Source organism: Wyeomyia smithii, chromosome 2 (assembly GCF_029784165.1).
Source record: "Wyeomyia smithii strain HCP4-BCI-WySm-NY-G18 chromosome 2, ASM2978416v1, whole genome shotgun sequence".
In the NCBI taxonomy this organism is placed as follows: Eukaryota; Metazoa; Arthropoda; class Insecta; order Diptera; family Culicidae; genus Wyeomyia; species Wyeomyia smithii.
Genome location: NC_073695.1, coordinates 69,975,955 through 70,001,086, shown reverse-complemented (window position 1 = coordinate 70,001,086; position 25,132 = coordinate 69,975,955). Strand labels below are relative to the sequence as shown.

General features: G+C 36.9%; 1 protein-coding gene across 4 annotated transcripts in view; it reads right to left on the bottom strand.

Moving 5' to 3' along the window:
• The window catches only part of LOC129724963 (mediator of RNA polymerase II transcription subunit 13), a 90,993-nt gene extending 74,621 nt beyond the window's left edge, over positions 1-16,372 (bottom strand). Inside the window, exons 1-2 of one of the 4 annotated variants that reach the window (XM_055680276.1) lie at positions 16,058-16,372; positions 14,322-15,317 (exon numbers count right to left, since the gene is read on the bottom strand). In XM_055680276.1, the coding sequence (XP_055536251.1) occupies positions 14,322-14,390 (69 nt within the window). In that variant the 5' untranslated portion in view covers positions 14,391-15,317; positions 16,058-16,372. Of the gene's footprint in view, positions 1-14,321; positions 15,318-16,057 lie in introns of those variants that run through there. The other 3 variants (XM_055680277.1, XM_055680278.1, XM_055680279.1) reach the window with 3 other exon arrangements.
• Positions 16,373-25,132: the final 8,760 nt, after the last annotated feature.

The window sequence follows — 25,132 nt, the reverse complement described above, 5'->3', positions numbered from 1 at the left end:
GGAGTTTGGCATTGAAGTTGAATAAAATTAACATGTCAAAAGTTTAATAATGGGTTATATTTAATTGTCTGAAAGATTGAAAAGAATCGGTCAACTAGGTAATTTTGTAGAGCGTTTTTTACGTGATGCAATTTGATGTAGGACACCCTTGAATCGGAACTTGTCCTTCTGTTTATTATACACATATTTCGTGGCCAACGATTAGTGTACAGATCAATTGCAGGGCTAGTGCGACGATCTTACTGACACCAACAATCTCTCTCGAGCGTGGATCCTAACACATGAGTCATGACTGGCTTGTTAAGCTTACACTGTCCTCCGAGCCCATTCAAGAGGTTGGGCTTATACACGATTGATAAACTGTATTGGAAAGTACTAGAAACTTTTCATGAATAATTATATCCAGGGCAAAAATGTTTTCAACCCAATGTTACGATTACGAACTCCAAAATTACAAACTCAAAATTATTCATGAGGTTCTTTTGAACTAATGTGTGACTGATCACAAAAAGAATGATAATTTCAAAAGCAGGAAAACTTTGCAAACGAGCATTTTTGGTCTATTAAACTTTTTCGAACATTTGCCCGATGTGCTTACGTTGCACAACTCGAAGGCCCGCCGCAACAGTGCAAGATGAAAAGTGGGAAGAGTGTCATCTATTTTGTAAGTTTATTTGCTTTTTCTTGTTTCATGATTATTCTCCGGTGGTTTGTGTATGAGTGAATCTCGTCCAGACTCCATGCGCACAATTCGATCAGAGTGTATGGGTGACGAATCTGCTTTTTAGCAACGCTTTCTCGGTGTTGGTGTACAGCGAGATGAGAGCCGAAATTTAGTTTTCACATATATTAAAAGGACGTCAACATGATCATAAGTTACGTAGGAGTTAAGAGAAATACACAGGGAAAAAGGCAGTGTAATTCAATACTCATTTTCCGCGTGACTTATGTTGCTACCAAACGGGAGTACGGTTGTGCTGAGCACGTCGTTTAATGGGACCGCAGTTCAATTTTTGGATGTGGACTTCAAGCTTTGTAGTTGTGCATTATAATATTTCTGGTGCGAATCAAAGAAACGACTCTAGCCCTAATTGGGAATCGAATCGAATGTTACTGCTGTCTCACGAAAACAATGTTATATTTCTCTATAAAATATATTTTTTAACAGAGATGAATTAAGCCGACACAAGTAAAATCAATGAATGTCAGTTTTATTTATTTCTATCGCAATATTAGTAAAGCTTAGCATTCGACAAATGCCAAATCAGATAGGTTGGTAAATGCGATAATTTTGATTCCGTACTATCTGCCAACTATTGATAACCGTTTAGAAATAAACATAAATAGTCAGATTTCTTACTCATCCAGGAGATCACGGCCGCGACGTCGTTTGTTCAAGCGAAACAGTTTGTAGTTTTTTTTATTTAGAAAAATTAATGTGAACAACGAACAGAATACCCAAAAGAGAACAGTTTTTCAAATTCAAGCCGCTTTTTGTCCTTACGTCCAACTTAACGATCACAAAAGCGCTTTGAATATGTTCTCATGGATTTACCACATCGATTAGGTAGTCCTGATAGAATTTATTCGCTGTAGGTTTGACACCGGTAGTAGAACGAAATGAGACCTTCATTCATGCGCATGTGCCAACATTCGAGGCGGCCGATTTTTCTGATGATATTTGAAATGACGTCGACACAGGTCGACGTCTTTCGTGTTTGCCAAACAATCATTTCCAAATTTTTCTTACTGCTGAAAGTGCCGCTTTGATGTCTTTAAATACTTGGAAAAGCTGTGTGCAAAGTAGGTACACCTCGATCACTGTCACTGTAAAATTGGTGCGAGAACACAAGATTGGACAATATCTTCATTAGTCGTCCTCACGGTGTTCATTTCCTCGTTCGGTATCTCAATCGTATATGTATAATCATCAGTTCCCACTAGGTTGTGGAATAGACCTCTATCTAGACTCAGTAGATACACTTTATCGCTCCCTCATGTCCATTCACCCTAGTATTCATAATTGATATGTTCGTTCGTATGAGAATTCAGCGCCACCGTCGCCGTACTGCGGCTTTCTATGATGTTAGTGCGAGTAAAACAATACAAGTTCATCAATACCAATGTGCAATTCCATGTAGCAATCTTATCACAAACACTGAAACAACGAAATGTCAATCTATTTTTTACCTACTAATCATACGCGAATGCGGTTTTTGTTGTTCTATTTATCACACAGCACACTGTCCAGTTTCACTGTGTTGGTGTACGGTTTTGTACCAGAGTGAGGCAGTGTTTTTAAATAATGCGATAGGATGCTATTTGAAAGTGCGAATGCGCGAATGTTACAAGTGTTGAGAAAAGAGACTTGCCTTGACTTGTACGGCGTAAAGTAGTTACTTTTTAATATCTCCTCTCGCGCGTTCGACACACGGTGGGTCGGTGTGTACATCGATGAAACAATGGGAGAGACGCACGAATGGCGAGGGCAGGGAGAAAAATTTGCAAATAATAAAAAAGAGAAACCCCATAAAGCGACGCGTTAAGCAGCGACGATTCGCTTGTTGGTTCCAGGTCGTTTTATATTCGCAGTACCACCACTCTTACGGGACCGGGGCCTGCCGCTTTGCTTTCATCACACACATAACTGGCTGGAGTTGAAACATGCAATGGAACAATGTTTATTATGCTACTTATATTATCAAATTGTTTAATTAAGAACTAAATAATTCAATCTCTAAACCATCAGGAATATTGCATATACTCTTGAAGATATACAGCTAATTATTAAACCCTACAGCAACAACTTTCAACATGATGTGAAACAATTTTTTTTGTCTAATGAACTGTTTAGGACTGAAATTCTACTAACTTTGGTCTTTTCCTGATACTCTCATTGCTCTAGCTCGGTTTAAGGTGAAACAGGTTTGTGGTCTTTTCCTATACAATTTTGAGGTTAGAGTTCTTTTTACTTTTGTAGTTCGAGCGTAAAAAATTCGGCTTCCATTAAATAAACAGCACTCAAATTGCTACTTCAGGCATGCAACAGTTGTGAAAACAATTGATCAAAGTTTCATGTACGTAGTCTTCATAAATCAAGTAAAAATTAGATTGCAAAATTCGAGTTGATCGCGACCACGTCCCGTTTCACCTTAAAAAGTAGTAAAATTATCGGAGATGTTTTCCATCAGACGAGGAAACTAGTGACCTCAGACAATAAATTAAAATATTCTTATCTACCATCCGAATATATAATAGAGGGCTTTCATGCTCACTTATAGTAGTGATAAACACGTCGAGTTATCTTCTTTCACTTGAAAATAAGACTTTTTATGCTAACAGACAGGTCAGTATTTTACCCCTTGCCTAGTGCAATATTTTAATCAACACACACGTACGGTGCACCAATCAGGCGAGTGTCCCACACCACTGAATGTTCTTTTCGTCTGCCGTTGTGTGCCACATATGCTCCTAAGCAAGAGCGAAAATAATATCGCTGATAAAGGTAAACCAACCAATGAAAGTCCCATAAAACGTCCTACTGTCTGCCAACCATTGTGTACTCTTCATCAACCGATACTGGTCGAATAAATAAAATAAAATAAAAAAAAGGTTTCACGAGCCACCTTTTGTTGGTGCACCAGCTGCGCGGAACAACCTCAGAAAAGGGAAAAATAAGCGAAACATGAACAACCCTGACTGCAGCCGCCACTGCCTCTACATGCCACACACATTGCACTTTGTTCCGATCAGTGCAGTGTTACTTGATTTTTTCAGCGCACAACTGTATGCGTTTTACTGTGTTTCCCTATTTTTTTCTCAGCGTGTTGCCTCAACAGCATCGCCTCGGCGTGTGCTGTTGCATCCATAGTATATAGAAGAATTGAGTTGCAGCGCGAAAAAAATGTATCCCGTTTCCTTCATTGTCTCTTCTGTCCGCTGTCTCTGTTACCGTTGTCCCACTCCTTACAGTTAATGCAAATTTGCTTCGATTGCAAACCGTATCTCTTCTCTCAGCAGCAAAACAAGAGACTTAAGAATGGCAGGTATAAGGAATGCTTCTATCTGCAGTGTATTTTATTGGTGATTGTCAATTACTAAACAGATCATTTGGTATTGCTCTGAAGAATCTAGTAGCGACAGAATGTCCTAAATTTTGAGTTTCAGTATTTAAAATTAAAATTTTGAGTGTTGTGACTCCAACTCCAATGGGTCACATAGCCACCGGATGTTTGGCTCATGTCGCATTTCGTGAGAATTATAACTATTTAAAAATGTAAACGAAACTCTTAGTTTCAAGACAAATACAAAAAAAACGAGAAACACATGCTATAAAAAACTTTAACATCCAGTTCAGTTGGGCTCTAATAAATACATAGGAGCAGTGCAGCAAATTTTCGACGTTGCAAACGAAAGTGACAAAAACTGCATTTTTACTGTCTCAAGTTGAAACGACCTTCAGCGTTAGCGGCGTCAATTTTCAATGAAAGTCCGGTAAGTGAAAGAATTTTTTTATTTGAGCCAATTCATTGCATGAAGTCGATGAACTATATAAGCATCTGCATTCTCAACAGCATAATCATCGGTAAAGCAACACAGCGTTTGCGAAATCACAGAAATGCTGCTATCACTGTCAACTGATTGGAGCTGAAAGCCTTCTTTATTCACAGCTCGTTCGTTGAAAGTTGAAATTCAAAGAGTACTTTGAGTACTTTTCGAAAATGGAAATCTAATTACTTAGCAAAGGAATTGGACTCCTCTTGTTGACGATCTTGATGGCGATCACACTTTCGAAGAGTCAGAATTTCAATGCAATCTGCTGAAGTAAAAAACATGCAAAGGTATACATTTTGTAACCTAACAGTTATAAATTTTATGGCAAAAATTGTGTTTTATTAAATTAAACAAATGATATTCATATTTATCCCTTCATAAAATTCATGTTGAAAAGCTGTGATTTTGATATGTCTGTTTTTATAATATATTATTCGACAAATAAATTTTATAAGTATGACTTATGAAAATCGTTACTGGTCGAGAATAAATTTTCCCCTCCAACTCATAAGACAAACTTATGGCTGCTATAAGAGACCCTTGTGGCGCAAAATCATAATAGATTCTTATGGAACTCGATAGTTATTTTCTCTGAGTGTAGTCATACGTCAATTCAAATCTGTCATCTTTGTTTATTTATTTATTTATTTTTTTATTTATTTTCGTCAAGCAAATGTAGACTACAGTTATAATAATACAATGTTTTCTTATATTCTATACATTATTTCCAGTAGTTAGTCGTTTTTTGATTCGATTCCTGCCCATAGTGATGTCGATATTTTCGCAGTGCTGATTATAGTGACGCATCATGCGATTTATTTTGCCATTTTTTGAGAACTAACTCTGTGAGAATTTTCCGAAAATATTTTACGATTTCTTAATTGACGACTGGGTGCATAAAAATTTAGTTGCGATAATTATTTAGAAGATTGCACACGTTGAGAAATAATGTCATTGATAAAATAGCATCGAAAGTTCGCGGCGTTCTTCAAGTGCTTGTATGTCTATAAGGGGCCATCCACATACCACGTGGACAGATTTTTAACGATTTGACCCCCCCCCCTCCCCCTCCGTGGACAACTGTCCATATAAATTCTAAAAAAAATGTATGGAGCGTGGCCCCCCCCCAAACCTGTCCACGTGGTATGTGGATGGCCCCTCATGCAGCGTGCTTCATATGATGCTAAGGGAAATGCTGTCCAATTTAGCTTACGAAGCGCGTACAAAAGAAATTGTTTTTGGACAGATTCAATGCGTTCTTCATGTGTTACAATAAAGGAAATCCATACAATGCTACAGTGTTACAGAATTGGTCGGACGTATGTAATATATATTCGATTGTATATGGTTCTTGAAAATTGTGGCCGAAGCGTTTTATGAAGCCCAGCATACTATTTGCTTTGTTGATAATTGTATTATAATGTTCTATGAATGTAAGTTTGGAGTCTAAGATTACGCCTAGGTCCCTTACGATTTTGCATTTTTCTACTGGTGGGTTTCCTAAGAAAATGGTTGTAGGTGGTGTTACTGTTTTTCTGCTGAAGGCTATTGAATTACATTTTTTAATGTTGAGTTGCAATAGACTTTTGTTGCACCAAGTGTAGAATACATTAATTTCATTCTGGAATATTTCGAAGTCTTCTGAATTGATTATTTCTATAAAGAGCTTCATGTCGTCAGCATATACAAGCACACGTATTGATTTAAGAATAAAGGAAATGTCATTCACGTATAATATAAAAAGAAGAGGGCCCAGGTGAGAACCTTGAGGCACCCCGGAAGTTACTTCTATTGGGTTTGAAAAGGAATTTTGAAAGCGGACTATTTGTGTTCTCTTTGTTAAGTATGACTGCAGCCATTCCAAGAATTTGGTTTCTATTCCGTATTTCTCGAGCTTGAAGAGCAATAAAGGTATGTCGATTCTGTCAAATGCCTTGCTAAAGTCCGTATAAAGAGTTTCTACGTGGTTACCGTTATCCATTACAGTTAAAGTGAAAGTTATGAATTCCAAAAGATGTGGCCTTTATAAAAGCCGTGCTGTTGAGTTGTGATTTGGTTTTTTACTTGCTGAAAGATTTTTTCATTAATTATTGATTCAAATAATTTTGGAATGCATGAAATAACGGCAATTCCACGATAATTACGAATGTCGGATTGAGCGCCAGATTTTAAAATTGGCACTAAATATAAGGTTTTACAGAGTTCTGGAAAAATTCCAGGTGTAGTAAAGGTGTAGATAGTTCTTCTGCCAAGTATTTGAGAAAAATTGGAGCTATTCTGTCAGGTCCAGGACCTTTCGTAACGTCTGAGTTTTTAAGTGCGTTCTGAATTTCGAATTCGGATATTTGATTGACAGATAAAGAATTCGAAAATTCAGGAAAATACGAGAAATATTCGCGGCCGCGATCTGTTTCTTCAAATGTGGTGTATATTTCTTGGAAAAAAAAGTGGCTAAAAGACTACATATTTCATTATTAGTTTGTCTTAATTTACTGTCAAGATGCATTCGTGATGGAAAGTTGCTACTTTTGAGTTTGGCTTTTACGTAGTTGAAGAAGTTCTTAGGGCAGGACTTGATTTGATGTTCGATTTTACGGTTATGTTCTTCATGCGCAATTTTAACGGCTGCGTCAAGTTGACGGCGAATTTCTTGGTGATTTTGAAGATTTTCGCTATTGTTGTCTTTTTTGTATATTTTATGTGCTTTTTGTTTTCTATTTTTTAGGTTCTTCAATTGTGGATTAAACCACACTGGATATTTGTTGGTGTTCGTTCGTCTTCTTTTTCTTTGCATCTGATTATGGCCCACAATCGCTTCTCAAAATCTCACAAGCCGCACGCATGACTTTGATCGCTATTACATCCTAGATTTTCACCAAACGATTCCTAAAAGTGTCCAAAGTCATGTGTGTAAAACATTTACCCAGCTTTCCTAGCATGTATCCACAAATGCTGAAGTCCAATCAGGGTGGCCACTCCAAACCCGAAGTTAAATTCCCGGTTTTTCCTGGCTTGTTGTCGCTCATTTCAAGATGGCCGGACAAAGTATTTTTTTTTTTTAAATTCTTTTAGCACCAATATTTAGTGGTTAATTTGTGGTTTCGAAATCCAATTTGTGGTAATTTGTGGTTGAGTAATTTTTGAGAAATTTTCAAAAAACTGAGTCAAGCCATCTCTGAAAATGATTTCGCTTCAAATGAATCGGACAACGATGATATATACATCAATCGAAAGCTCTTAATTTGTGGTTCACGAAAATGTAGTTTTTGTAGGCATAGTTCATATTAAAATAAGTAAAAAACTATTATTTAAATTTTTGAACATTGTTTACCTCTTGTTGTCTACACCGACCGTACGCGGCGTTGGATGAGCATAGTACTGGCACCTGCCGATGTTAGTGCTAGTGGGTTATCTAGAACATATCGACAGTCGTTCATATACACTAAGATCGTTTTTTACGCGGGGGATGCGTTCCAAATTTGTATAAGTCCGCGTGAAAAACGACTTTTTCGAGTTGCAAATATAACAAAGAAAACCGTCCTAAAACGTTAAAACCTCGTTTGAATATGATAGTGGCCAATCTAGAGACCAAAATTCAATATTTTGAATTTTGAGTATTAACACGAAAAATTGTGATTTTTTTTAAAACTGATATATGATCACTCGTGGCCTAAAACGGAAAACGTGATTGAAATGAGGTCGATATCTTGTACCGTTTCGAGTAATGGAGGAAAGCCCGCGTAAAAAGCGACCTTACTGTATACGACATACAGTTGTCGCTGCCGTTGAAAGCTTTTTTGTTTTATTATTCAGGGGGTAGTTGTAGTAGCATATTCCAGAGACGAGAAAATATCGAATTTTAATTCTAGTCAGGACTCACACCTTTGGGCATTTACCATGCGTTTCAACCGTTCCCTACAGTTCTAAGGCCCATTCCCGATCTTCAGGCATCATTCCGGTTTCTAAATTACCCAACAGTCGAATACACTTTCGTAGTTGGTTACCAAAATATTATTATATTTATCGAAACAAAAAAATGTTCTTTATTATTATCAGGCTGTAATTTATTCCAAGAGTTAAAACGTATGTGCTAATAGATTTTAACATATAATAGGTTTTGTATGAGAAAGACCAGATCACACCCCTAGGTGTATTAATTTAGGTTTTTTTTCAAACAATCGGTAAACGGCAAAACTACATTTCCGGAAATGATTCGACCGAAGATCGAGAAAATTACGCTCGCATGTCTACGTAAAACTTCACTTATTTTGAGGAAATTTACGTAAAACACACGGAGGCTTGTCAACTACAAATATCTGCTAATTGATCAACATTTGCATTTCGCAGCAAATCTGCACATATAGTATCCCTGCTGTTTACATACTGTTTCACCTAGAAATACTCAGAGGAAGAGATTCTCGGTGAAAAAAATCGCCAAGTCGGCAACTGGGTTTCATATGTCAGAGGTGCCAGATCTCTTCTCAAAGCGCAATGTTGACTAACATTCGACTTGTATAATCGGTGGTGACGGTGAAAGTCCTTAAGAATAGTGAAGTGCTTCGCAAAAACTGTTAAGTTGATATATTTTATGCTTATGTTTAATTTTATACACCTTCACTTATTTTGTTACCTATACACAAGGTTTGTTGAACTCCGGGTAAAAATCACTCATTCATTGGCAATAGAACAAAAAATCGTATAGGAATGAACACGTTCTTTTTTGTACCTGATTGCAATACCTCTCAATGTGGTGTTACCTTTCTTGTTCGTTTGGCTCACCGCATATCTCTCCCTCTGAGTATCTCTAGTTTCACCATACTCATCGCTACACGAAAGCTTTCTGAGAAAAAATCATCTTGATGGTCTACCAGCGCCGCGTACCGTCGGTGTTGACAACAAGAGGTAAACAATGTTCAAAAATTTAAATAATAGTTTTTTAATTATTTTAATATGAACTATGCCTACAAAAACTACATTTTCGTGAACCACAAATTAAGAGCTTTCGATTGATGTATATATCATCGTTGTCCGATTCATTTGAAGCGAAATCATTTTCAGAGATGGCTTGACTCAGTTTTCTGAAAATTTCTCAGAAATTACTCAACCACAAATTACCACAAATTGGATTTCGAAACCACAAATAACCACTAAATATTGGTGCTAAAAGAATTAAAAAAAAATACTTTGTCAAGCCATCTTGAAATGAGCCTTGTTGTCCATATATCCTTGGTTTTACTTGCCAGCTACACTGCCGGTACCCGGATAACTGTCCCATAATGAAAAACAACATGTTGAGATAACAGCGATATAATATTATCCGTAAATTTTCTGATTTCCAGCTATTACATCCAACACCAATAACCAGAACAGTTTCATGGCACGACAAGTTTAACGTTGAGAACAAAAAACCATGGGTGGAATTGGCTTTACGTTATATAACCTGAAAAAAAAAACAATATGGGACAAAATATGCGGGTACATTTCAAGAGTACTCGCATATTTTGTCCCATACCATATAAATTCAACCAGCCACCGGCAGTATCACCGGCAACGTAGATTGTACTACAGAAAAACATTAGTCTAGTTAATTAAATGACATACATATGCCTAATGTTATCCGATATACACTAATCTGGAGGAAGATTTTTATGTTCTCAGTATGTACCACTATGCAGTGGGACTGTAATGCGGGTACTTTTAATATGGGACAAACACAACTTGTTTTTTTCATGTTTTTCCATGCAAAAGTATCAATTTTAGATTTTTTTCGGAAAATATGATAACAGTTAAGTCAATTCCCGATTTTAACTCAAAAGTGACAAAAATCAGTATAAGACAGTTATGCGGATACCGGCAGTACAGTCCATATGTTATGTGTCCATATGTTATGTGTTTCATAAATCCACAAATCATCGTTCATTTATCAGGTAGTTGGTGCATTTTTGTATAGAAAACCCCAAAAACATACATACCTAAAACATCACCCTACTCATTCATTTATGAATTGTCAAGTATCAAAGTTTAACTAGCTTATAGAACAAGGTCTAAGGCCGTTTACATACTGGTGCGTTCTGCGTTGCGGAGACGGTTCGCCTTGCCATGGGTTAATGTACAGCTCTACTTAGCGCTGTACATTAACACACAGCTAGGCGAATCGTCTCCGCAACGCAGAACGCGCCAGTATGTAAACGGCCTAAGCTTTAAAAAAAGTATTTGATGATGTGCACCGGTTTGCCTCTTTCTCCCCTATATGCATTTGAATCTGGGAAATAATTTGATGAGAAAACGCTCTAACTTAGTATAGAACGATTGTAGTAACATGCTGTCTTCGAAAAAAACCTGTGTTTTTATGTTGGTCATATTTGTCTAGAAAATTATGTTCTTGAAAAAACAATATTTAAAAAGTTATGCCAGAAAAACTAAATTTGAGGGGGTTGACAATGAAAATGCTTTGTGTTACAATAAATAGACGTCATAGAAATTTAATATCTTCTACAAAGTTTCATATTTTGAAAAGTTTTACAACTTTGCTAAAGAAACTATTCATGTATCTTCGCTGTATCAAAAATTATAATTTCTATTTTTATGATAGTAGGCAATGATCAAAAAATTTCAACAATTCTTTTGAACATTGTCTTTGGCTAACATCAACCGTTTAAGCACAAAAAATTAAGTTCGTGGCTTAGGTGGTGTTAGATGGGGAAACTTTTGCAGAAGTCGACGAATTTATTTTCCTGGGTACACTAGTGACATGTGACAACGAGGTTAGCCGTGAGATAAAAAGGCGGATAGCAGCTGCAAACAGGGTCTTTTACGGGTTGCGTAACCAGTTGAGGTCCCGTAGTCTGAAAACCCGTACTAAACTTGCACTCTATAAAACACTAATTCTTCCTGTGGCCCCCTACGGCCATGAAGCATGGATGTTAAAAGAGGCCGATCGACGAGCTCATGGTGTTTTTGAGCGTAGGGTTTTGTGTTCAATCCTTGGCGGCAAACTAGAAAATGGTGTTTGGCGCAGACGCATGAACCATGAAGTGTACCTACCAGGTGTACAATTCGGCGGATATAGTTAAGCGGATAAAACACGGCAGGTTGCAGTGGGCTGGACATGTGGCTAGAATGCCGGAAGAACGACCAGCGAAAACTATATTTAGCAGAAATTTCGATAGAGGCCGTCGACTTCGTGGTAGACGTCGCACTCGTTGGATGTTTGCTGTCGACGAGGATGCCCGCGAAATAGGTGTTAGGGGAGATTGGAGGATAGCAGCCCAAGACCAAGTGACATGGCGACGTATTCTGGATTCGGCATTGGATCGATAATCGGTCTGTCGCCGTAAAAGTAAAGTAAGTAAGATGTAATATTCAGTAAATTTCCCGGTTTATTCCGGTTATGTCGCTGCATACTAGATCAATGCTTGAAACACCACAGTGAAGCAGCAAATAGTGAATCTAGCTACACTAATGTAGCTTATTGCTTTTAAAGTAAAATAGCAGCTAAACCAAAAGAGTTAAATGCTTGGTGTCAAAGAACAACTTGTAGAGTAGACTTCAACGTTTAATTTAGTTAACAACAAAACCCATTCAATTTTACATTCATTCTTTTCTAAGTGCTTCTTATTCTCTCTAATTTGACGTTTTTAGGACACTAATGATTAGTTAAATAGCAGCTCAACTAAAAGAATTAGATGCTTCGTGTCAAAGAACAACTTGTAGAGTAGACTTCAATGTTTAATTTAGTTAACTACAAAACCCATGTTTATCACACATATCAGAGAGAAAATTGCAGTTTCATTCTCAAAAAGCATTTGATTTCGCATTCATGCTTCTTGTACTAGAGCGCGTTAATAGCAAATATAACCAAAACTGAAAAAGTGAATAACTCTGCAGTAGTTAAATTTTGGCCATATGCGTAGAACGATTTTTTTCATCAAATAGGGTCCTCTATCACCCCTTGAAGAATTTTAAGTGAGCTCCCTAACACTCTGTATATTGAAGAAAATGTTGCTATTTCATCAAGACAATGCATCCTGTTACAAATCGATGCCAATGATGGCAAAATTGCATGAAATGCGAATTTCCCAGTTCTCAGCTTTCAGAACGCAAAACTGTTCCTTACTTTAAAAAAAAACAAATTTAAGGGAAAACAAGCACGACGAATGCTTATCAGTCAATCGCTACACCGATTACCCCTTAAGAAAAAATCGTCCAGCCCGTTCGAGGGCCAAGTTTCAACGAAAAAGAGAACACGCTGCTTGAGCCAGTTCTCACTGATACATCGCCCCCGTCGTTCACTTACAATACAGCGACGAAAAGCAGCATTTCACTTTGTTCCGTTTCATCGATTTTTGCCGCATAGCTATGCATGCTCGAATCTACTCCAGTGTATCAGCGCCCCTGCACGAAGGCACCTCTTCATTTCTTATACCTTATCGACCGTAGTTCCCTCTGCAAACACTCGTTTAGTTTTTCGCTTTTGCACCGCAGAACATACCCGACATTCACGTACCTCTTGCATCGTTTGGAATGCCATAAGCACCTTCTTCCCGTACTTCTCCGGTGTCCGTCGGCTTAAGTTTTCTTGTGCTGTTGTTCAAAAGAGCTGTAATCTCCGCCGTCATGAGAGAAGAGAGATATGAAGACGATGATGTCGAATTTCCCACCTCTACTCCTACGAAAACCCAACAATCTTGTCCTTCAACCGCAAACCATACCAGCCAGTCATTGACGTCGCCGCCGTCGTCGTAGGGAGCGTTTCTTATTATTGAAACATTTTCATTTATTTTTAAAATCTAGTTTTTTCGCTTCTCGTCACACACGCGACATCAAATCAACAAACACACATCCAGAGCACACAGCAGAGCAGTCGGAAACGGGAGGATGGTTTTGATTCCTGTGTGTAGAGTTGACGATTGTATAATGTAGTGTCGCTAGCTGTATCAGTGTGTGTTGCTTTCCACTCTTCATCGTTCAGTTTACTTCGATTTGCCCATTTGCCCTTCTCTACACTTTCAATCGAGTATCGAATGGAGGCGCCGAACCAGTTTTTCAGTAGATAGGGCTGCTGGTTGACTGTCGGTTTCCTGGTGTTGCGCGAATTTGGAATTTTTGTTCTGCTATGGTGTATGACTTCTGCAGCAGGTCGCCAATCAGTCCCACAGAAAAGACAGGAGAAGGACGCCGCCAACTGATGTGGTTGTGTGCGTGCTTCTTGTTTTACTTAGAGGATCAAAATCACGTCTGTTCCCAATAGTGAAATCGATGTCGAAGGTTTTCTCTGCTTAATTTGATAAGAATTATAGACTGTCATGTACAGTATCTACAAGCGCAAATTATAAGAGCGTAGCCTAGCTAGTAAACGTCAGCTTGATGCAACGATTCAAGCATTACTTAATTAGGAATGACCTCACTACTGTCGTTCGCCTTGGAGCTTTCTGTACTGTTTAGTTGCTTCTGGCATTGTTTACGTTGTGCTCGTGACGTAAGTTAGTTGCACATACTAATCAATTTTATTTACCATTGTAAATATTTCCTCAAAATCAATGACGGAATTGGTCAACACGTTATAACGTCATATACGAAGAGTACATTCTTTTCAGACGGATTTTTTTAGGTTACACTCAAATATTCCTTTTTTCATCAAAAATTAAAACGTATGTGTATTTAAAAATTTGGAAAATTTAACACAACTGAACCGTTAGTAATCGAAACAAAAAGGAACGAGAGACGAAGAAACCGAAATCATAACGATATACTGGATAAAAACTTACCAAGGCGAAAAAGTTTGTGTGGCAATCTTCCAAACTTGCGCCGTTAGTTTGGTGATTCTGGTGCGTCATGGTTGTGTTATTCTTAACATTTTCACTAAAAGGTAAAAACAATTTCTAGACTGCTTCTGCTGTTATGAGGAGCGGTTTACTGTATGGGTAGTATAGCGCTTTGCTGCCTTCGATACATTTGGCGCACAACTACAAGCTCCTTGGTTGCACACAATTCACACATCCACTACTGCAACATAACATGTATTCGACACTCTTTTTTTTTGCTATGCTGCTTCTTCCCACAATAGCACTTCCTTTTGGTGACAGAATTTCTTTTCACTAAGCTCACCCTTCCACAACGATCTCTTCAATTCTTCAGCACGTCTGTGAAATAAACCTTCTTATGCACCAAAAAAACTATATACCATGGTTTATTTCACTTGTTTGCTAGTGATTTTGGACCTTTCAATGGAGACGGCAGAAAATGGCGGACACAGAAAACAAGCTGAAGCACTGTTGTCATATTTGACATTTGCGAAAATATACACACACACTTACACAGGTCACTAATCCATCCATAGGATAAAATCGAGCCGCGTATCTTTATGCACTTTTCCTTCTTGTACGCACCCATACACCATCGCAGGTGCGAAAAGAAAACCCGAAGAATTTTCCTTTTGGTTACAGCTCTAAGAAAACTTCGAAAGTAAGCTTGATAGCACACATTCACCACTTAACATTTCTTATTTCTTAATTTAATCTTCACGTCTTGCTCAACTGATGACAATCCATGGCTCTAAAACACGGCTGGAGCAACCACACAGCAAGAAAAAAAAACTATATTTTCTGCTGACTCGCTTCGAGGACGCAAAAATCATCCGTCCGTTCGGTTCCCACGTCGAGAGTCAATTATATTTAGAAAGTATGTTAAGTCCGAGATCTCGATCTTGCTCACTGTCTCTTTTCTACCTTCAATCAGCGTTGCCAGGTCATTTTTTCAAAAATCTGGAAAAGGCAAAATAAAAATATGGAAAAAATCTGGCAGTCATTTCGTGGGGTGAAAGGTTAATTTTTCGAATAAAAGTTTTGGGGTACGCAAAATTTGAGGTGACAAAATTGCAAAATTTCGCGCCAAAATTGAAGTGATGACCTTTTTGCGGAACAGAGAAAATAAAATATGGATCATCCATGAAAAATCTGGATAATTGGACATCAAAGCTGTCTACCTGGATACATGTTCAAAAATCTTGATAATCCAGCTAAATCTGGATACCTGGCAACGCTGCCTTCAATGCTCTTCAATAGCTTTTGCGTTCAGTGTAATCTCACCAACACGTTTCCACCCCTGCTTTTACTAGCACTGGCGGAGTGTTGGTAACGGTGAACCCACTGCCATATCCACAAAGTGGCCGCCCGCTCATGCAGCGACGGCGGCTGAAATAGCCGACATAATCGTATTTGGTCACCAGTCGCGCAACGATATGGCAACAATGTAATGTGTATCAACTACAGGTGCAGGTGTGTTAGTGTAACCAATCTCTGGTCGTCTACTTCTGTTCGATCTTATGAGTAATGTTTATTGTTTCTCTCGCTCACAAAGTCCAGTGGCAGAGGGCGGCAGAATTCATCTCTTCAATGAAAACGCTACTGATACTTTTATGAAGCGATTGTATCACACAGCTCCGTTAAGCACTACACAGCGCACAGCTATCCCCCCACTGAGTGTCCATCTCTTTCGTACTAACGATAAAACAGCCACCGTTCGATCAGCAAACACGGTAGGAGGGATTGCTAGCAGATATTGCACTTTTTTCTGACCGCACTTTGGGGACTACGCGCACTTTCACCACTTTTATCGATTTCAAACGCGAGAACACGAAGCTAAAAGCACACAAATTGCACAAAATGCTATGCAATGTGAATCATCTCTAAACTGTTAATCTGTATACGTGTGACCGATTAAGAGTTATATCCTTTTCCAGTGGATATGAACAATAAAAAAGCAGAGCAAAATGACGAAGCGCACAACTATTCTCGGCAACAGTTGAAAGCACAATGAAACGATGAACTAGACGAAGGCGGAAACATCGATCCAGGTAACTCATTCGCAGTGGCTTGCTGCTGGTGTAGGTGTGACCATGAGTATCCAAATATAGTATACATCAGTAATGGAGCTGAAATATTTCAATTACTTTAGCCATACTCTGTGTCTGAAACTTATAGGAGAAACTTGTCAATGAGAGGAAACTACAAGGCACTCATATTCATCTGCTATTCAACCAATCTGTATGATGGATATTTTTTTCATGCAATAGATCTTGCTCAATTTTTTAATATGTATATTAATTTTAGTCGTTTTAGCATATATTTTAGTAATAATTATACTGCCCATAAAAGCACAAGAGTCCCATACGACTCCTAGGCAAATATTAGTTTATGCTGTCAATGTATCTAATTTTGTTCAAATTTTCGTATGCCTTGATGAAATTTGAAAGTTTGTTCTGAAAAATACTGGAAAAATAATAAACCTTGCCAGTCTCATATTGAAAATAAAGACATACGAGTCCCATCCTAAGTATACACTAAGGTCGCTTTTTACGCGTTTTTTTTTTATGCGGATTCCGAAATTTATGCGTTTTTTTACGCGGATTCTGGAATTTACGCGGTTTTTTAACGCGGGTTCCGGAATTTACGCGTTTTTTTTTTTTGCGCGGATTTCGGTTTCCCTTCACTCAGAATGCAGAATTAACGCTGGTTTTTTACGCGAATTCCGGAATTATGCGTTTTTTTTACGTGGACTCTGGAATTTACGCGGTTTTTTTTACGCGGCACGTATCCCCCGCGTAAAAAGCGACTTTAGTGTATATTCAATTGTTGTCTTTTGAAAACAACATCTCACATTTGTTTTTAATTAAAAAAAACTGTTTACATAAAATACCGTTGACTTAAACAAATTAAAACACAGTTCATGTTTGCAAGGTTCAATTGAAAATAAGCTAGAGACAATAACACTAATTGAAACTTCGAAGAAAATCGAAAGTTAAAGTGAAGTTTTTTTCTGGTAACTGTTTCCAGAAATCCTTCTCGGGATGAGTGGAATTAAAGTGTTCAGGAGTGGGGTCTTACGATCTGCATCGATTCCTCGTGGACTGTTTAGGAACATCATTGTAGAGTCGATGTCGAACTAGCTTTCGTCTATCAGCTTTAGTGACTTGTTGGTAAATGATATGCACCGGTTCATGTTGCAATCCGTTGAAACCAAACCGCTATATTGCAATTCGTATGACCCAAAAAAATTGGATTCAAATAAACTGTTCACATGGCAGACACAATAATTGATGACATTAAATGCCAAGTGCTTGGAGACCATAGATGCCAGATATACAGACAAATCTGTATTATAAAGACTGTCTGTGTTCCGATACAGACACGCATAGGCCTACAGATTTTGTAAAGAGATTTAACATTTAGATATCACACAGATATCTGATATAATACATAATCGTTCCTTCAGTATACACAAAAATGAACAAACAAAAAAACGAGAGTCTCTATCCAGCTTTTTACGCGCCATAATGGCGGACGCTATAATGAAAAATTCGTTATAAGTTACATACCCTTTTGACAACTCTGCTTACATCAGTTTGACCAGTGTTTGACTCTTCACGTATTTCGCAAGGAAAACAAATCTGGGAACATTAGTGTTGCCAAAACTCCAGAAATCACTAAACTGACGTAAGCAGAGAGGTTCGCAAATTACGAACACGCATTATAGCACCCGCCATCATGGTGCGTTATGCCTTGTTCAGACTACGTAGCATATCACCTGATATCGCCAGATGATATCGGATATCACCTCGGGTGTTCACACAACAGCAGCTGATATGATTTGACATTTGCTTTGGCAATTGAAAAGAGAAGAAAACAAAAACAGGTCAAAGCAAAAACAAGACAACAAAAGCAATGCAATGAGAGTAGAGATGTCAGCTAGTTGGCTCGCACCAACGCGAACTCTCATATGCAATTGTCAAAATGTACGGGATGACAAGAGCAAAAATATTTCCTTCCTTGTTTTTTGCATGCAACGCGAATTTCGAAAACTGTAGGGTTGCGTCAAATGTCTTTGGGCCGTGTTGCCAACTGCTACAAATCTGGTTTTTATTGGTTTTCGAGCATGATATCCGCGATAGCATGTAGCCGAGGTGATATCCGATGACAGCTCGATTGTATGGGATAGCAGGTTATCCAGCTTTTTACGCACCATAATGGCGGGTGCTATAATGCGCGTTCGTAATTTGTGAACCTCTCTGCTGATGTCAGATTCGTAATTTCTGCAGTTTTGGCAACATTAATGTTGCCAGATTTATTGTTTTTCGTGCCAAATACATATGAAGAGTCAAACTGACGTAAGCAGAGTTGTCAAAAGGGTAGGTAACATACTACGAATTTTATTTTTAAGCATCCGCCATTATGGCGCGTAAAAAGCTCGATATGGATGGTGATATGGCCTCGATAGCACGAATCACCTGATATCAGGTAGTGTGAACGGGGTATTAAAAGCTGGATAGATATGGAAAAATTGAACTACGAACTGTACACTTTGATTGCTTCTTGTGATCGACAGTTTTCGGCGGAGTAAATAAATCAAACTACATTTGCCAGTTTGTCCGTTCGTTTCGAGTTACTACTGGCTTTCACTCATCATCAGCGGACTCTAAAATTAACTATATTAAAAATACATTCAGAACAATATCACAAAATTCAAACATACAAACTTTACGACTTACTTTACACACCACAACTACTATTCTGTTTTTATTTATCTAATTTTCTTCCTTTTCCTGTTTTTAGTTAACAAATAATAGGGTTGTATGCAGCTTTGAAAACTATAGAGTCTTTTTGTTTGTTCACAACGTTATCATCTCCTCTAACTTTAATGTGAAATGTTTCAGCTATTAGCCATGTATAGACCTTTTTACGTACGAATGTGTTAGTGCAACTAGTTGAGGAAAATATTTATAAATAGCTGTTTTGTTTGCAATGCTATGTTTTTAGCAGCTAGACAAAAATTCAGTTGAACACTCATCATATGTTTTAAACTTGTTTCTGAATAAATTTTCTCATTCGTGATCAGAATTCGGAAGAAGGCGCTAAATATAATCGACCAAAAATGGTGAAAAAGTGATAAAAGTCGAAGCAACGAGATGCGATGATTAACAAGTTGGAAGAAACAAAAGCAACTTTACACGGGTTTACACGTTTACTAGTGTGCGTAGGTGAAAAGTCACTTATCTCTATTGTGCTTAGATAAAAAAATATCGCACGTTTAGCCTGGGGCTAATAGCGGTCTCGATCAACTAGATTAGTTGAGAGAATTCGTTATCGATATTGTTTTTGGCACATTTTGTATGTGTAGGATAAGTACAACGATACACCGTGCCCCAGTGCTGAATCGAAAAAATTTCCAGCTCGAAAAGATCCTCGACTCGATCGGGAATCGAACCCGATATCACAACCGTGTGGGAGAGCTAGCCGACCGACATCGCTAACCACAGAGCCACGGGGACCATTACCTTTCCTATAATTTTAGTCTTGTCAAAATTAAACTTATGTCCTGTTTCTAGAGTATGTTGGGCCAAACCTGTGCCTCCGATGTTTTTCGTCTAAATATTATATTTATAAGACGAAAAACATTTAACATAATGTACACATAAATTTCATAATAAATCTCACAGCCCACTTCTTATGGTATGGTTTATAACAGGTATATGCATAACACATACTATTTATATGTTCGCTGTCATAAAAAAAACATGGCTTGCATTTCATAGTTGAAAGTTATGTGTTCACACATATATTTCAAACGTTTCTCGTCAATGCACGCAATCAAATGGCATCAGAAAATTAAAGTTTGTTAAACCTGCGGAACTTTTAAGGATTTTCGAAGGTAATTAATTATATTGTACAGCGTCAAATATTTGTCACTTTTTGACAGATAAAAATTTGGTCAAAGATAATTGTTTGTCACTCTCTTTTTTTAATGTGGCAAACACGGGCAAACAACAATCATGATGTCAAATAAATTTGACCATTATGTCAAAAGGTCAAATATTTGACCATCATGTCAAAAGGTCAAATATTCGACCATTAGTCAAAGAGTGTAATGCAGGCTTAACTAATTTTTGAGTTTACCAGTAGAGGTAAGCGGGGTAAGACCGCCCCCTTAAGCATTTCTGTTTATAAAAAAAAAGTTGCGGCTGCAATTTCATTTTTTCTTCGCTAAGAGGTTCTTCTACTCAATACCCGCATTTAAAAAATAAGAACTGAAATATTTTTGTTTATTTTCCAGCCTTTTTTTCAATTTTAAAAATTCATTGAAAATGTGCAGATCTTTTTCATGCGGGGTAAACCCGCCCACCAGCGGGGTAAGATCGCCCACTATTTTTTGAGGATAACAAATATTTTTAGGGCCAAAGCGGTTGATTTTCTCGGTATAATATCTTTGACAAAGTTGTAGATGGTATTTTTTTTTTCTATTTTAATAAAATATACACTGTGAAAAATCTGAAAAAAAATATTTTTTTTTCTAAGCTTTAACTTTTTTTTGTTTTTTTTTTTATTATCCAAGTTCAAATCAATATTTAGGTAACTTTTTGTGGTTTTCAAAATAAATAGATTTTCCAGAATTGGGGTTTTTCAAAATATTCAATTTATAATAAACCTGTCTTTAAGCTAAAAATAGAAACTCAGTAATCCTGTCTGTATGATTTTTTTGAAGACTTATTATGTATTATGAGTAATACTACTAATTATAATTTTTTTATTCATATTCTCAATTTTTTTATTTTTTTTTTGAGGAACAAAATTACCAACGATTCTATACAACAAACAAACCGCCCAACAAAATTCTTTGCAAAATTTGACCTGTTAATATTTCTATTACTCCATGATATAACAACCATCAAATTTTAGCTTACCTCTTGCAGATTTTGCAGGCAAAAACATGATTTTTTAAATAAATTTAAAAAAAATTAATTCTATTTTTATATCTTTTCTTTGAATTTTTTTACAGTGTATACTTTTTTTCGGAAGTAAAAAACTGCTATTTTCAACTCTGCTGGAGACGTCATATCGATCGAACAAACCGTCCTGGCTCTAAAATTATTTTTGTTCATTAATACCATTTTTACACAAGTTTACTTTTTTCAAAAATTAGTCGCGTTAAAAAAATATCACTAGAAAAGCTTCAACCAAATCGAAAGTGGTCGATTAACATCAATGTCTTATGTGGCTTGAAATTGCTTTACTGATCCTGCATATATTCCCTTTGTAGTGTCGAGGCATTTGGGTTTTGAAGTAAAATAACAAGCAGTTGTACACGTGGCGGTTTTACCCCATGTATAGTGGGCGACGTTACCCCCAGTGGAACATTTTCATATTCCATCGAAAAAGTAGTCAAAATTACAAGATCACTCACGGCCTTCGACATTTCCGAAAGAAGACAGATTCAGGCAAGCGGTTAAACGTATATTCACGAGTAAAACAAAAAATTTTTAGACAGGTAAACCTTAAGTCCCGTTGCCGCAAAACAATAGCGCATTGACTGGTTGCCAGCTGTAAGGTTGTTTTTGATTATTTCTGTGACTGTTCGCGCACTATCAAAAAAGAAAGGGGTGCAAAATGTTATGTAATTATACTGTAATAGACATGTTAAAGAAATTTTTCAATTATTATATAACTTGGTGGTAAAACTACGGGGGGCGGTCTTACCCCGCTGGGCGGTCTTACCCTGTTTACCCCTACAATTCATTTTTGAATTCCAAACGGAGTGTCACACAAGAATAAAACAAAACGGCGCCATGATTCGAAATCCAATTTTGTGCGCCATTATTTAGCCTGTGCGATTGTTCTTTTGTTTTCGTGGTTGCTCGAGTGCTTTCAAAAAAAAAAATCTGAGCAAATCGTTGGGAAATGGGTCGTGGACGTTTTGGAAGAGCTGCAAGGTACATTTATAAACTTTTTTCATTAATTATTCAATAAAGTCAAAAGTTTCATGTTTTTCGTGTCACTTGGACAATTGAGGGAGCCGTATGACATATTACCCAAAAAAAAATATAGAGAGTTAATACATCACAAAAAAGGGAGGCGCAATATAATAAAATATAATTTGAGATCGTTCATATAGAACATTTCTATGTTTTGTCTTGTTTTGACTCCATCCTGCCCGTGGTGCTGGTAACTATTGTTACCGGCACAAACATCCCTCTCTACGCTGATATCACATTCAAAACTAAGTGATTTTGAATTTTAAAACTAAATACTTTAGATTTTTGAGAATGAGCAGTTTTCAATTGAGAAATGACTGTTTTTCAATTCAAAAATAGGGACGAATGATCGTTTGGGGTTAAAGTCAAAAGAAATCAATCAATCAATTCAAAAACTTGATAGTATCAAAATCTAATTCTGTTTTAATTCTAAAACTGTGTAGTGCTAGATTCAGTAAATGGATAATTTTATACACATAAACTGATTATATCACTGTAAATAAAAATCACGTCGAAGTAAAGTGATTTGCTGTTGAATACGCACTACTCGCCTAACATTTCAGAGTTGAATGAAAATCTTTTGAAATATATTAATGCAAAAAACGATGAAATCAACAGCAAATCACTTTATTTTCTGTTGTTTTGTTCATCTTTGTTGGTATGCTTATGTTTGATATACGGAATGTCGGTCAGTTGAATAATTATATAAATTCACAATAAATTCAAAAGACTTCTTTTTTTTAGATTTGTCTTTTTTATTTCATTTTAGATTTTTAATTTAAAAACAAGATGATCCTAGAGATGATCCCCGTCACTGTATCGATGCAATCAATTTCAGGATCTGTATCGTTTAATTGTTATTTTAATTTAAAAGATGCAATGAAATTTACGCTCAAATAAATTTTAAATCTCTGGGTAAATGTGCTGCTTGCGCCGTTCGCCATCGTCACTATTTTTGTTTTGCTTTGTGGTTATGACGTTTGTCAATCGGAATTGCAGCTGTATTTCAATTGATTTAAACAGTGGTGATAATACAAAAGATATTCATTATAATACCATGGTGATTTCCATTAACCAATTTTCAACGCAAGATCATTTCATTGGAAAGTGTAATCTTCGAGAAATCAACAACTTGCAAACAGAGATGCCAGATGTTTTTGAAAAATGTCTGCAACTGCTCGAAAAACCGGAAAAATCTGCTCGGAATCTGGAAAAAATCTACCCGTGATCCGACAAAATTTCGCTCGCGCAGGCAAAAGTCTGTAAAAATCTGCACACATTTTAAGAAAATCTGCGCAAATATAAGGAGACTCTGACAAACATCTGCAGAACCGTGGAAAAACTGCAAATATTTGCAAATCAATAAAAATCTGCACACGGACTCCAAAAATCTGCATTTTGCAGACAAATCTGCACATTTGGTATCCCTGCTTGCAAATCACTTCAACTTGCAGTGTGATGTGATGAATTGAGTTAAGGAACCAATCAAATATTACATAACGCGGAATTTGGCAATTTTTAATAGATCATTGCACGATGACGTCACAAAACAAGAAGAAGAAAGGGATTTGACAGTTGTCGCGGGTTTGTTTACATAGAAAAATTTTCTGCTCGAATAAAAATGCGGAAGTGTCTTGTTAAATATTGCGTTTCCAAGAATAAACCAAAAAAAGATCACAGTAACGAATTCGCATAGACGGAGAGTTTTCTTATCTTTCTCTTACTCGTATCATTTATTTTCACTCCTATCACATAAAAAGTGAACGGAACATCTTGTAAACAAACCCGTGGGAAGTGTCAGAAAAGTGAGGTTATTTTTCGTGTGCAATGATCTACACCCACCCACCCTCACGTAACGCAATTTTACATGTTTGCCATACGCAATGTAACGCTTCGCTGAATACCCCCCCACCCCTGAGCGCGTTATGTATTATTTGAATGATCCCTAAGTGCAAAAACACTTGAAATAATCGTGACATTTTTTATAGTGTACTGCAGTAATGCATTAAGAGTAAAACACTTAGAAATTTCATAAGTTCAAACTTATGAACATGCACAATTTTGAATTCATTAGACATTTATGCATTACATATAAACGCGTATATACGCGTACAAGTCTATCTTAAATTTTCATATAAATGTCATATCTCGCCAAACATGTGAAAAGGGCCCATTTGAAATATGTAAACAAGCCACAATTTTACGTTTTCTCATTAATACAAGCCTAATCTTCTCGTAGAGATAAGATTGTTTGAATGAAACAAATTTTTTAAGTTAACAAATCTTATTGTTGAGGGTAGTTTACGCTTCTAATAATCAAAAAACGTAAAAATTTGTATTGTTTACATATGGCGAATGGGCCCTTTTCACATGTTTGGCGAGATATGTATTCCATACGCGTAACTTATGATTTTTATTAACGTCAACATTATGAAAATTCTATAATTATATCTTATAAAATCTGTAAAATGGCGGACCAGGAATGCATCATTCTTGATGAGCCGAGTTTATTTGCCGATTTTATTGCTAGTGCACTGTCAAATAACTGTTTTAAGTTTATCGAAAAAGCTAATTTGCAATTTGCGCAACAGGTTTCATTGAATGAAGAAGCTTTTATTGGTTTCGCGGCAGGTTATTTGGAAAAAAGAAGATACAAAATTATTCTGGAACTGGGTTCAAAATTGTAGGGAAAAATTGTAAGTACCTATCTACAAATCATTTATTATTCTCAACTAACAAAAGTCATTTTTAATATTCTAGCAATCACGAAATATT